The 12,813-nt window shown below is 36.2% G+C and overlaps 1 protein-coding gene across 10 annotated transcripts in view; it reads right to left on the reverse strand.

Moving 5' to 3' along the window:
• Positions 1-2,446: 2,446 nt before the first annotated feature.
• Positions 2,447-12,813, reverse strand: part of LOC121316125 (mitogen-activated protein kinase 10-like) — a 79,035-nt gene continuing 68,668 nt past the window's right edge. For 8 of the 10 annotated variants that reach the window (XM_041250958.1, XM_041250930.1, XM_041250949.1 and 5 more), the window contains 3 exons: positions 11,479-11,542; positions 10,609-10,686; positions 2,447-5,478 (listed from right to left, as the gene is read on the reverse strand). In XM_041250958.1, coding sequence (XP_041106892.1) covers positions 5,336-5,478; positions 10,609-10,686; positions 11,479-11,542 — 285 coding nt within the window. In that variant the 3' untranslated portion in view covers positions 2,447-5,335. Of the gene's footprint in view, positions 5,484-10,579; positions 10,687-11,478; positions 11,543-12,813 lie in introns of all 10 variants that reach the window. The other 2 variants (XM_041250995.1, XM_041251004.1) reach the window with 2 other exon arrangements.

The raw sequence follows: 12,813 nt of genomic DNA on the forward strand, positions 1-12,813 counted from the left end.
TGTGTCTTTTCGTGCACATAAAGTCAGAAAAAAACAACATATGAATCCAAATTAACATGTATTTATACTAAAGTAATACAAAAATGACTACAAAAGATTTAGAAATGAGTATAATTGTAAATCTCGAAAAACTACTCACTTCTAAATTTACAGTATAATCGTAAATTTTGAAAAACTACTCACTTCTAAATCTTTTGTAGTCATTTTTGTATTACTTTAGTATAAATATATGTTAATTAGGATTCATAATTTGTTTTTTTCTGACTTTATGTGCACGAAAAGACACAAATTCCCCCGTTTTCTCATTGGAAATAGGTAAATTTCTAAATATCACTGTCCTGGTCACAAAAGCAAAGTTTGTGGGGAATAATAGCCATTTTCTATACTTTTGAGGCATAAGCAATTAGGAAATAACACTTACTACCCAGGAACAAAAAAAAAAAAAAATTAGTTACACCCGCGTTATCAAACAACACAGTGTCACCTCGAATTGATGACCAATGATGTCCTAACTCAATTAGAACAGTCGCTCCCAATGCAGTGTGGGTGCATTGCGGTAAACACAGGGAAGCACTCGCTACCAAAGGCATGTCCACCAACTTAAAGGAGGTCCTGGAAAAAGCTGTGAAGATGGTAAACTTCATACAAGCTCGACCTTTGAATTGCAGAATCTTTTCCGCTCTATGTAATGAGAAGGGAAGCGAGCACGTACATCTTTTGCTCCACACGGAGCTGAGATGGCTTTCACCGGGGCAAGGCACTGGCACGTTTCTTTGAACTTCACTCTGAGGTCAAGGTATTTTTTTACAGACTACCCATTCCCACTTTCTCACTGTCTGCATGACACGGACTCGCTCTCACGACTGGGCTACGTGTCAGATATACTCTCTCACCTGAATGAGCTACACCTAGGACTTCGAGGGCTGAGTACAACCATCTTCAATGCGGACAAAATTAAAGGAATGATTAAAAAAAAAATGCTGGAATTCTGGGCTTGTTGTGTGGAGCAAAACAACACTGAAATTTTCCCAAGCATGCACAAATTCCTGATCACTAATAAACCACAGTTGCAAGAGAGTGTTAAAGGTGACATCAAACAACATCTCACCGAAATGGCGAGGCAACTACGTGACTACTTTCCCCCCAATGGAAAACGCAAACAGCTGGGTCCGCCACGCTTTCGCAAATTTCTTGCCATACCCATGCCGCAAGACTTGTCAATAAGAACAAGGCAACCTCCTGGACATCTAACGTGGGACTCAAGACTGAGGTCCAACAAAAACAGCTGGCCGAGTTTTGGATCCAAATGCGAGCAGAACTACCCGAATTGTCGGACAATTATTATTATTATTATTATTATTATTATTATTATTATTATTGTCATATATTATGTGTGTTCATGTGTATTATAATGTGTACATTTTATACAATGGTTTGGTTTTAAAGGGGTTAAAACGAACCCTGTCTACTGGTAGGGGTATGTGGACAGCTGTTAAATCTGGAAGGGGGTACGAAATAAGAACAGGTTTGGGAACCACGGAATTAGACAAACAATGAGTAATTAAGGGATTCAGGGTATGTGAAAAAGTAAGTGAACCCCTGGTTTTATCAGCTCAATTAAGGGGATAATTAAAATCAGCTGTTTAAATAATTAGGAAAATCTTCAGGGTGGCCCCACCCTATATAAAGATCAGAAAGTTTGTGAGTTTGGTCTTCACCATACAGGTGTGTGGAAACACGTCATGCCATGATCAAAAGAAATCTCTGAGGACCTCAGAAAAACAGTTATTGATGCTCATCAATCTAGAAAGAGTTACAAAACCATTTCTAAGGATTTGGGGCTCCACCAATCCACTGTCAGACAAATGGAGAACATTCAAGACCACAATCACTCTACCCAGGAGCGGTTGTCCTACCAAAATCTCTCCAAGAACAAACCGGAAAACCAGTTACTGAATCTAAAGGTTCACATACTTTTCCTCACATGGATATTGAATGTTGAATCATTTGTGGATTAATAAATGTTGAAAAAGTATCATGTTTTTGTGCCATTTGTTTAATCAGGTTATCTTTATCTATTATTAGGACTTCAATTAAGATATAATAACATTTTAGGTTTGAAATATGTGAAAATCCTAAGGGGTTCACAAACTTTTTTTCTCGGCACTGTATGATTGTTATGACTGTAACAAGTACAAAACTCACCACCTTTGAATAAACACAACAGTTTAAAATCCTTTTCCATCCAAATGAAATGGCCTGACAGCTTTATAAACTTCTGAGTGACCCTTTTTATGTTCTTGTTTCTTACAAATTATACATTGACATATGTTACATCTTTATATCAGTTTTGTTTGGCAAAGGGTATAAGAAGGTACATATTATTGAAATTCATATATATATATATATATATATATATATATATATCTATATATATATATATATATATATATATATATAGGGCCAGTATATTCAGTAACTAGGCAAGTACTATCTACAATCATAACTTGGGAATACTGTGCATGCAACATTGATTGCTCGGTTTCAAAGTATGGTGATCCCTGGAATGCAGTGTTAAACCACAAAAAATACCCTTTTAGTTGATAGAGAAACACTCAACTCTCACACCTGAGTGTTAAAATGCAGTGAGCATTTCTCAGTGAAATGGTAAACAGACATTACATATAATGTATAGAACATGTACAGCTGGGTTACCAATGTCTTTATCCTTATTACCAGCTGAGCTGCACACAGTGGTGTCTTACTCCAAAGAATAACATGAGAATATTGTGTGATGTTTTACTAATAACAGACTTTAATGTTCAGTTTAAATTGGAAATTGCTGTGATCATGGGCAAGAAATGCCTCTATGGAGCATAACTAGACACACTAGCTAAAAGCAGGTGCCTACGGGAACAGTGGTTCTGTGGACCAAGACTTTTGAACTGACTTACAATGGACAACATAGCTGCATCATCTTTACTAGATTATTTTGGGTATCTTTTGAAATTCAGATTCATCCAACCAATATGTGAACTTTCAGCTAAAACAATTAGAATTGACTGTGATTAATTTACAAAATATGCTGTTGCAGTGCACACACTACTGCTGATCTGGAAAATGAAATTCACTATGCTTGCAATACACATACACTTAAGTGGAGAGGTCTGCTGCATTTTGATGAAATACTAATATGTGAATGGCTAATTCCATGTACCAATAGATACATAATAGATATTGATATACCAATATATACTAGATATTAAGCGTTACACCTCTGGATGGATGTGACTTTCAAATAATTCATGCCATCATCGGAAAGGTAAATAAGACCTTATTAAGACTTTAATGTCAGACATTAAATAGTCTTGTTCATTTGAACGACAATCATGCAAAACAGTGGTGTGCCTTCCAATCTGGCAAAAAAAAAACATCTATGTATCTTTAAAAAAATAATAAATAAATAAAATTATCAATACAAAATTATCAATAAACCAAGCATTAACCCCTGTATGACTTGACTGATTCTGAATTTCACAACCACTAACTTAGTTTTTTGATCTGTAAGAGTTCCACAGCATTGTCAACCTGTCTGCCATATACACTAGTAAAGAATATTTTAGCTACATTACATACAAGTTGTAGTGGTTTCCAAGCTTGTCAAAATCGGTCCCAACGCTTGTTTCATTACCACCCCAAACACTTTTTTTGACTAGTGTATATTTCATTGTAATATTTAAAACAATTAACATTTAGCTTTAATATGTTAACGTAACTGCCAAGCATCTACTTCTATTGTTCTTGAATAATGTTGCAGATTATGCAATGAATAGCCTAAGAATCTGGGAGGGACTTCTGAAAGTTACATAATCGAAAGTCAAGCGATCACACCCTAGCAATGTGGGCTGGGTTTGTTTGGCAGTGCAGGGAGGAGAGTGGCCACTTAACTACACCTGCACGTAGCAGTTCCTACAAGGACAGGGAATAACCTGGAGCCTCTGCATCACTGAACCAAGTCCTCTCCTGTGACTGAGAACTGGCAGGCACTGGCAAAGTAAAACCATGCGGCTGCTCTGAGCCTCGGTCTCTCCCAGCAGTGACTGCCTCCGTGAGCAGGGATGCAGTGCTTACCAAGGACAGTTAGGAGAAAAACAGGAGATTAAGAAAAGCTCTTTGAAGCAATTGCACTTTTTTGTTTTCAATGTGAGGGAGTTTGGTTTGTTTAAACTTTTTCCTTTTCCATTGGGTTGGAAATAATTCTGTATTTAAAGGCACTTGCCAAATTTGGGAAGACTGTAAAAAGAGTTCATGCATTCCAGTTTGATGTTTTTAGGCAGTCAGATGTATCTTTCGTTTCCCGTTCCAGGATAATGAGCTATCAGAGAAAAAACTCAGTACACATGAAAAGGACAGCAGTCTGCATTTTCCAGCATCAGCAGCATTGCACAGCCAGACACAAACTGTAATGAGATAAATATATTAACTCTGCTTTCATTATAAGGCTCTGTATTCTCACCACTTCTAACATAAGGCTACAGTCGCTCGTTTCTCGCTCTCCAATTATAAGAAGGTACCTCATGACATGCAAAATGGTGTGACAGTAATGGTACTAGGAAAATAAGGTTAAGCTCTTTATATGACAGTAATTCAGCTTTGGCCTCTGCAGCTCAGGTGCAACACTGGTGTTCTCAACCAGGTCATTCTCATTAGGGTTATGAACATAATCTGTATTGTTCATTTATCATACAATTAGCATTTTGATCATGCAGAACTACAGGCAAGAGCAACTAAGGTTGAAGCCATGATATGGCAAGGTGTGCGTTATTTACTTTACTGGCCAATAGTCCCACAGATTCTCTACCTATCAGCTGTACAGAATTACATATATACATAGGATAAGGCTTCACCTTATCTGGATAAGGCTTCGCCACCTTAATCACTTACATGAATCTGTTGATCCTTGTAGGGTCAGTTCATTATTGGTTGCAGTCATACATATAATTTAAATAAGATACATGGTCAGGTAGCATCGGTAGAGATGTTTTCAGAATCACTAAAAAGATACTGCTCACCTTGTCATATCAGTATTAGTAGAGCAGCTTGCAGGGTATCAGGAATCAGCCAATAATTTACACTTTACAGAAAGTTTCCTGTCTAAGCTTTTTTATGTCATATGAAGGATATAAGCAAAGCAATTAGGAGTTAATAAATATACATTTCAGCTTGAAGTATTTTTCAGTCGTAATTTCATAATGAAGACGAAGGCAGATTTATTTTTTCTTATTGTAGCGTTTCACCTTCTGAAGAACACTGGGTTACGCAGGCAGGCGGCTAGTCACCTGCAACAACCGAGGGGTCCTGCAGAAGTTTCCAGGCTGCTGTCAGTGTCAGATGCCAGGGTCTGGTCAGTGGACATGGAGGAGATGTCGTTGACGGAAGAGGATGGAGGGAGGCTTTCACTGCTGTTCATGGCTGCACCTGTGCTAAGAAAATCAACAGCAATGGGATTAAAACTAGGGGGAAGTCCTCAGTGCTATACAGTATGTAAATATTAAACTCAAAGTCTTTATAACTAAGGGTGTTAGACATGGGAGAATGCAAGTTAAGGATGGAGGCATGAGTAAGTCTTTACAAAGAGCTTAAATACGTCAAATGTGAAACTTCTATTAGCAATTTTTTATTTGTATTTTACAAAAGCCAGATTTTTTTATGTATTACTGTATGCACTTTGTATTTTTAGTGAAGGCAGAAATGTATTTAGCGGTTTGTGAAACCAAAAACAAACACAAAAAAACAGCTCAAATCAGCCGCTGTCTCGATGTGTAATTATTCACAATGTAATTTCCTTAAATAGTATTATTTAACTTATTGCATCTTGTGAAATTAAAATGTCAACATCTAATAAAAATGCACTGTTAATTTAAAGATGAGTTTTATATTGTAGCATTCAGCAGGAAAGGAAATGGAGGCTCTGATAGTTTTCAACATCAAAGATGCCAGAAGATGCCAGTTTAGTCCATTGCTCTGACAGCGACACTGCATACTAGGGCTGCTACGATTAAATCGAAAATCTTTTTTTCAATCGATTCCATTCCTCATTATATACATTGATATAAATGGTGGATAATCGATTCAATAATACATTTTTGTAAAGCACAAAGGGGGGGGGGGGGGGGGGGGGGGGGGGGGGGGGGGTCTAAGTATAAACGTGTTATAGTTATCAAATGTATTTTTGACAGAAATTAAAAGTCTTTGATAATTAATTGTTTGATGTTTTTTAATAATCGATTTTTGTATCCATATTTGTATCCGGTTCATCGGTTCCAAAGCAGGAACTGGGTACCCGGTTTCAAATGAACCAGTTCCGCATGTCTAGATAAAACATTTTTATGCTGGTACTCCTGCAGTACCACGCGCAAAGGTATATTACAGTTAATTATTCCTCGCACTCAGTTGTTGTGCACAAACTTTTACTGAACAGCAATGATATTAAAATAATCATGTCTTGGGGGTGGGGGAGCAAAAAATGTATGTGTGTGGTACAATAATCGATATTTATTTGAACGATTATACTTTGTTGCCCAATTAATCAATTCCTATTTGAAGGCCTAACTGACAGCCCTACTGCATACAAAACAATCCCCAACACACAGCCCCAAACTGGCGGTACCTGTCTTCTTTTTAAACCTTCAGCCCTGCCCCTTTACACAAATGAACCGGTCGAGCCTGACAAACCTATTGGCTCTGTCCCTGTCCTTTAAGACCAATCAGGAGCAAAGGTCTCACCGGCACTGCACAACGCAGTAAACAGCATATCACAGTATCGCTACAATATCTTATTCGTCTTCACTTTTTGATGAATACAGTTTTTAGAATAAAAGACTTCCTTAATTATATATTTCAAGACAAAACCTTTAAAACGACCCGTTCCTCAAAAAAGCTTCATTTCACCGTTCATCGATGACAAGGCTATAAATTTTGTTTTGTTTTTTATATTAGAAGGAGGGAAAGGCTTGTTCTGGTAACATTAGACCTTTGAGTTGTATCATGCACATCTACCCGTCACTGAAGCATGATTATTTAATGTTTCTAGTTAATATCCAAACAGGAATCCCAATCGCTATGCATTTTCTGTGCAGTAATAATGGTAGCAGTCCCTATGGAACTAGATTGCTATTGTCATTGATTATCAAGTTGTGTCATGAAGCTGAAAACAAAACAGGCTATGAAAAATAACTCCTCTCATAGACCTTAATTGAAATGAAAATGAGCTATGGAAGGCAGCCTTCATGTCTTTCACAGCACAGCTCTTTTCCCCTAAGGCACCCATTTTGTGGAGAATAGTTTTGGCTGGCTCATGTTAGGAGTGAAATATGCACTGTTTGCACATTATGCTTAAAAAAAAAATAAAGTCTCCACATGACAAAAACTATTTTGCTGCCAGTTAGCTTATCTAAGCATTTCATTATTCATTGATGAATGAATTGGTGTAAGCTGATAATCAGTACTTGAATAGGAACTATTATGATAGAATGAGTTAGGCCTAATGATATTTAGCGGGAGTGGGGTTATATGGTTCTTTTTCTTTCACTTGCATAAGGCACTCTACCATCACAAGTATTCTAGCAAACCTACTACTGCTGTTGCATATTTATTTAAGGAGAAAGTTACAGTAATCACAATAATTAAAATGAGCAATGGTTTAAATCTAACCTTAAATGAAACCTTAAACTACAATATGATCTGTGCAATAAGAACACTTCCCTTAGGAGTGAACAGCCATCACAATACTGCATGAATAGCATTGGCAAAACAGGTGAAATAAGGATGTGAAGTTTACAGGGGAGATAAGCCAGAGCACCTGGCTCATCACTCTCCCTCCTTACAACAATAGTCTGGGTGCTGAATACCCGTAAAGCAAACAACAACTGTGCTCATTGAGAATGGACCCTGCAACAGTACAGTGAGGATGCACTTCATGACTGGGGTGGGTGACAGATGAAAAATGGCCTGGTTATCTCCAGGCAGGATTTAAATTACAAACTTTTTGACCAAGAGGGGAAATGTACTGTGTGATGAACATGTTATTATGGTTGTGTATTACCTGGAACCCGTCAAAAGCATTCTTTATAATTATATGCTGATAGCTTGAACGGAAACTGCTCTTGCCATGGAGAACATTCGATTTTCAGTTCTGACCCATGGAAATAATAAATGTTGCACTCCTTTGAGAAAATGAATTCAGTTGCTAAGACCCCCTACCATAAATCTCGCATTTATCTGCTAGCTGTCTGTGGATAACAGTGCTAGTTAAAGGACAGCAATAGAAATGTGACGACCCCTATAAAACAAGACAGATGAACTAGAATTTACAACAGAGCCTTGATTTTATCAGACTTCAGGGCCACACGATCACTTAGATGCTGTGAAACACTGTCCAGTACACCAGTCTGAGACCTAGATAAACACAGGCATAGTTACATTTGCTCACACGATTTCAGGGGTTTGATTACTCTTCTATTGCTGATACTATGTCTATTGTATTATCTAACATTGTTGGATCCCTCTTTAAGCAGCCTGGGTTGGCACCATATAAGCTGACAACACTGAATGTATCATTGTGTATAAGGCGGTTGTAAATACATGGGTGTACCTCTTCAATGGTTTTAAATACACTGGGCTTCTTCACTGTTTTGCTTTCTAGCTGTGCATGTATTTTTGTGCTATTTTCAAATGTAATGTGAATGACATTATGTATGTATACTGGCGCACCCCCAGCCCCACCCCCCGCGATCCCCCCTGCAAACAAGATGTCGCCTCTCAAAGAGACGAAAACATGGGTTGTAATATGGGATCCAGTCCACAAATCCACATACATTCTCAACATTCTCATTAGTGTCTTTATTCTGTTCTACTAAAACAAATTTGAATCACGCCAAATATAGGTTCTTAGAGGTGCTGCAATATGCAGTTCATGTTTTAAACATTTACAAACATCCTAAAATGGTACTATATATACCACAAAACACCTCTAAATGATCTTCTTTTACTTAATATGGCATCAGAAGAATCTACTTCAAGAGATGTGAAGTCTGTTTTATTTGTTGACCAAAATGCTAAATAAACCTGCATGTATTACAATTTTACTGCTAATTTAATAGCAAGCAGACCATACAAAGAAAACAATTATTGAACACTTTCATGAACATTTTAAACTCCTGTGATATTTGGAATTGCCTGAGTTAACCGAAGTAGCTACAGAAGCTGTGTTTGAGGAGCTTTAGAGTATTATTTTGTTTATTTATCTGTTTTCTCAAGTTATCATACTGAACATCTTAAACAGGCTTTTGTGCTGACATGTATAACTTACCTGCTAAAGAATGAAATTCATTACGATGGACTATTGACAAAAGCTGAAATTTATTACCTCATTGATGTTCTCTTGTAGCAGATAAATCTGTCTGATAATCTGAACAACAGCCAAAGGGGGTATTTGTGTTATTATAAAAAAACTAATAAATAAATAAGTAAAATAAATTCTGCTAAGCCCATACATAACTGCAATTTCTAGACTTACTAACGAAACAAAATACGAAATTAAATGGCACTACCTTACCCTTACCCTCAGCAGTACTTTACTGCCCTCTAGTGTTTGAAAATAAAAGCTTCCAAACAACAAAATACTGGTTCAAAGCAAAACTTCCATACAGGGATTTTTTCCACATTTACTTTTTTTTTCTGTCAGTGTTGTTTTGTCAGAATTATTGTAAATATAATCATTCTGACATTTTATCAAGGTATTCTGAATTCCTATTAACCGCTGTATGTTTCACATTCTGCTGATGATAAGGCTGTCCTTAGATTTCCCAACCCATTCTTAGCACATTCAGAGAAAACTGCATCAAAATTAATACTGTGAAACTACAAAGTGTGTTCCAGGTTAACTTTAAATTAAGTTATACAGTTCCAAAGATATGCAAAGATTGTAAATGTGCTAAACATCAACTGTTGCTCTTTAAACTACCGATAGCCAGTAAAGGTTGCATGTAATTCAGCAACACTGCTCTGATTCACTGGAAATGTATTAGCCATTACCAATTTGCATATATGTTAAAGGTTTTCATTTAGCTATATTAAAAAATAAAAGTACATATATTGTATCTTCATCACCCATAATTAAGAATAGTCAACCACACAGAATATGAACCGTAGACTCCATCCTTAATATATGACATATGCATACAAAGTTGTGGAAACACAATGTAATGCACATGTGAATTTCCCCATGCCTGCACCCTTTTTTTAAACAAAAAAATATTTTCCCAATGTATTTGTCTTTTTTTATAACATTATCTAAAAACATGTTCAACACGAAATAGAATGTACTAACATGATATACATGTATTATATATATATATATATATATATATATATATATATATATATATATATATATATATATATATATATTTTAGTTAATTTTACTAAGAAAACAAGATGATCGACGAGGACAAATGAAATCAGCACAATGAATACTTTGTTGAAAGTGAACCCACTTATTCTTTTTAAATTCACTTACAGAACGATTAGGTTATGTACTGAGAGTACCTGAAGGAGATGGCTGTCCCTTCACAACACCATTTTTAGTTTTCTCCTCGAAGTTCATTACTTCTTTGTAGATTAGTTCTGAAAGGAATTGATGATGTCTGTTTCAGTGCAGTGCTCTAGCTGCAGTTTTCACCACATGCTGTGAACTTGAAGGAACAATATTACACAAGGGCTTGCAGTTGTATGCATATAATTAATACCACTATTTTACTGGGAATTAAAAAGACCACTTAATATGTAGCATCAAATTCAGTTAGTAAAGGATCTTAAGTCATTTAACTTTTTACCACTGGCTGCTTATTCTCTCAAATTATATATACATTCAAATTAGTTTTCATTCATTAGTAAAGCTCATTTTGGGCTATATTTATACATTATATATAGCTTGCTGTTTATTAATTTTTTATAGTTTTGTTTCCTCTCTCAGTTCCTACTCTATCCACTATCTCCACAAGGACAGCAAACTAAGTGGTATCTGTCTGTTATTAAACATCCAGCACAGGGACATCATTCTGGAAATATTCATAAAACTATCAAGGCTTTCATTTATTAATCTATTCACTGACACGGTCCATTAAAAGAAGACACTTCTGTAAAATGCTGTACATATACCCAAACAAGAATAGCATTCACATAGTGACATGCATCAGTATTGTACGTCACTATGTGAATGACTGAATATCTTTATTAAGGTCTTCAGTTATCATTTTTAACATGTAATATGCTGTTGTTTTTTTTTTTTAATTTGAGAGTAGAATAGGATGTTAATGTAGACAGAGCTAAGGCAATATCTCACAAACACAGAACCTGCGCATGAAATTAGTTTGAAGTGATTGTATAATCAGGCAAGAGGCTACACTTGTATATTACCTTTCCATTCACCAATGGTATGTTCTCTTTCATCAAGTTGCTTATCATAGATCTCCGGAGGAGGCTGGAGAGTATAAACAAAATGTCAACATGATTAAAGCCAACTGACACATATTTTCCATATTCATTCCTCTGATTTTTACAGAACAATCTGTCACAGATGACCACTTTAAGGTTACTTCTTTCTTGCCTAATAGCACAGATCATGAGCAAGAAGATTCAAACTTTTAAATATATCTATTTTTTGTTTACTGTTACGGTATCTCTATGATGTTTGCGAATGGTTCTTTTTGCAATTACACAAATATTTTTTGTGGGAAGGGTTTTGTTTTTTTTGTTTTTTTTTTAATTTTCATTCAGTCTGGCTCAGATTTTTTGACCTCAGTTCAAAACCTGCACTGCAGTTCTGTTTGCCAGCCATGGACATGAGAAACACAGGCTAGATCAGCTAACTAGTCTTTAACAGCCAGCACAGTCTGCTGATCATGTACTTTGTATTGCCATAAATACGAAAGGAAACTTGATCCAAAGCAGCTGCCCACAAGATGCTGCTGGTGCTGACTATCATAAAGGCAGTTGATCTCTAGACTATATTGCATTTGTCGATAGCTGGCAACTAGAAGTCAGCTTCTGATAGCCAAAGACCCTTAGCACAGACCATATCAAAAAGTTCAAACAAACACATAAGTAACTGCTATGGTTGCAAATATCATAAATCACTACAGGGACTGTGAACAATGCAATAGGAGCATGTAACTTGAAACTACTTACTCTTTAAAATCCCAAACCCAATAAAAAACCCTAGAATCAAATGAAACCTGCGGGTTAAATTAAATTAAAAAAAGATCTGTTTAAGTCTGCACCACATTAACCTACCCAATGTTATAAATGATGGCTAGGGCCATAGGATGATCACAAAAGTTGTCTTATCTTATCAGTTGTCTTATCACAAAAGTTGTCTTATTCAGTGTTACTGAAAATGAATTGACATATCATCCCTTTAAAAAAAATGTTTGGGTGAAATTTCACATAACTTCAAAGTAAAAGAATATTTTTCTTTTTACCTTGATTTCTAACGCACATTATACGGTACATTTGTATCGCACGTGGTGTCATAAAACACACAAGGACAAAAGCATTCAAGTGCTCATTTTGGTAACATTTAGGGAACTCAAGGGCATGGTGTCATGCCTAAAGTGCATAGTCATTTTTGTCTACACATAACCTAGTCTGTGATATGTCTTTCTTCACACCTATTAGCCACAGTGCTATAGAGCTATGTGGCAGTATGAGGATGATGAAAAAGACAAGTGCTCTACTGTATCTTCAAGTCAC

This window comes from Polyodon spathula, chromosome 1 (assembly GCF_017654505.1).
Source record: "Polyodon spathula isolate WHYD16114869_AA chromosome 1, ASM1765450v1, whole genome shotgun sequence".
NCBI classification, from domain to species: Eukaryota; Metazoa; Chordata; class Actinopteri; order Acipenseriformes; family Polyodontidae; genus Polyodon; species Polyodon spathula.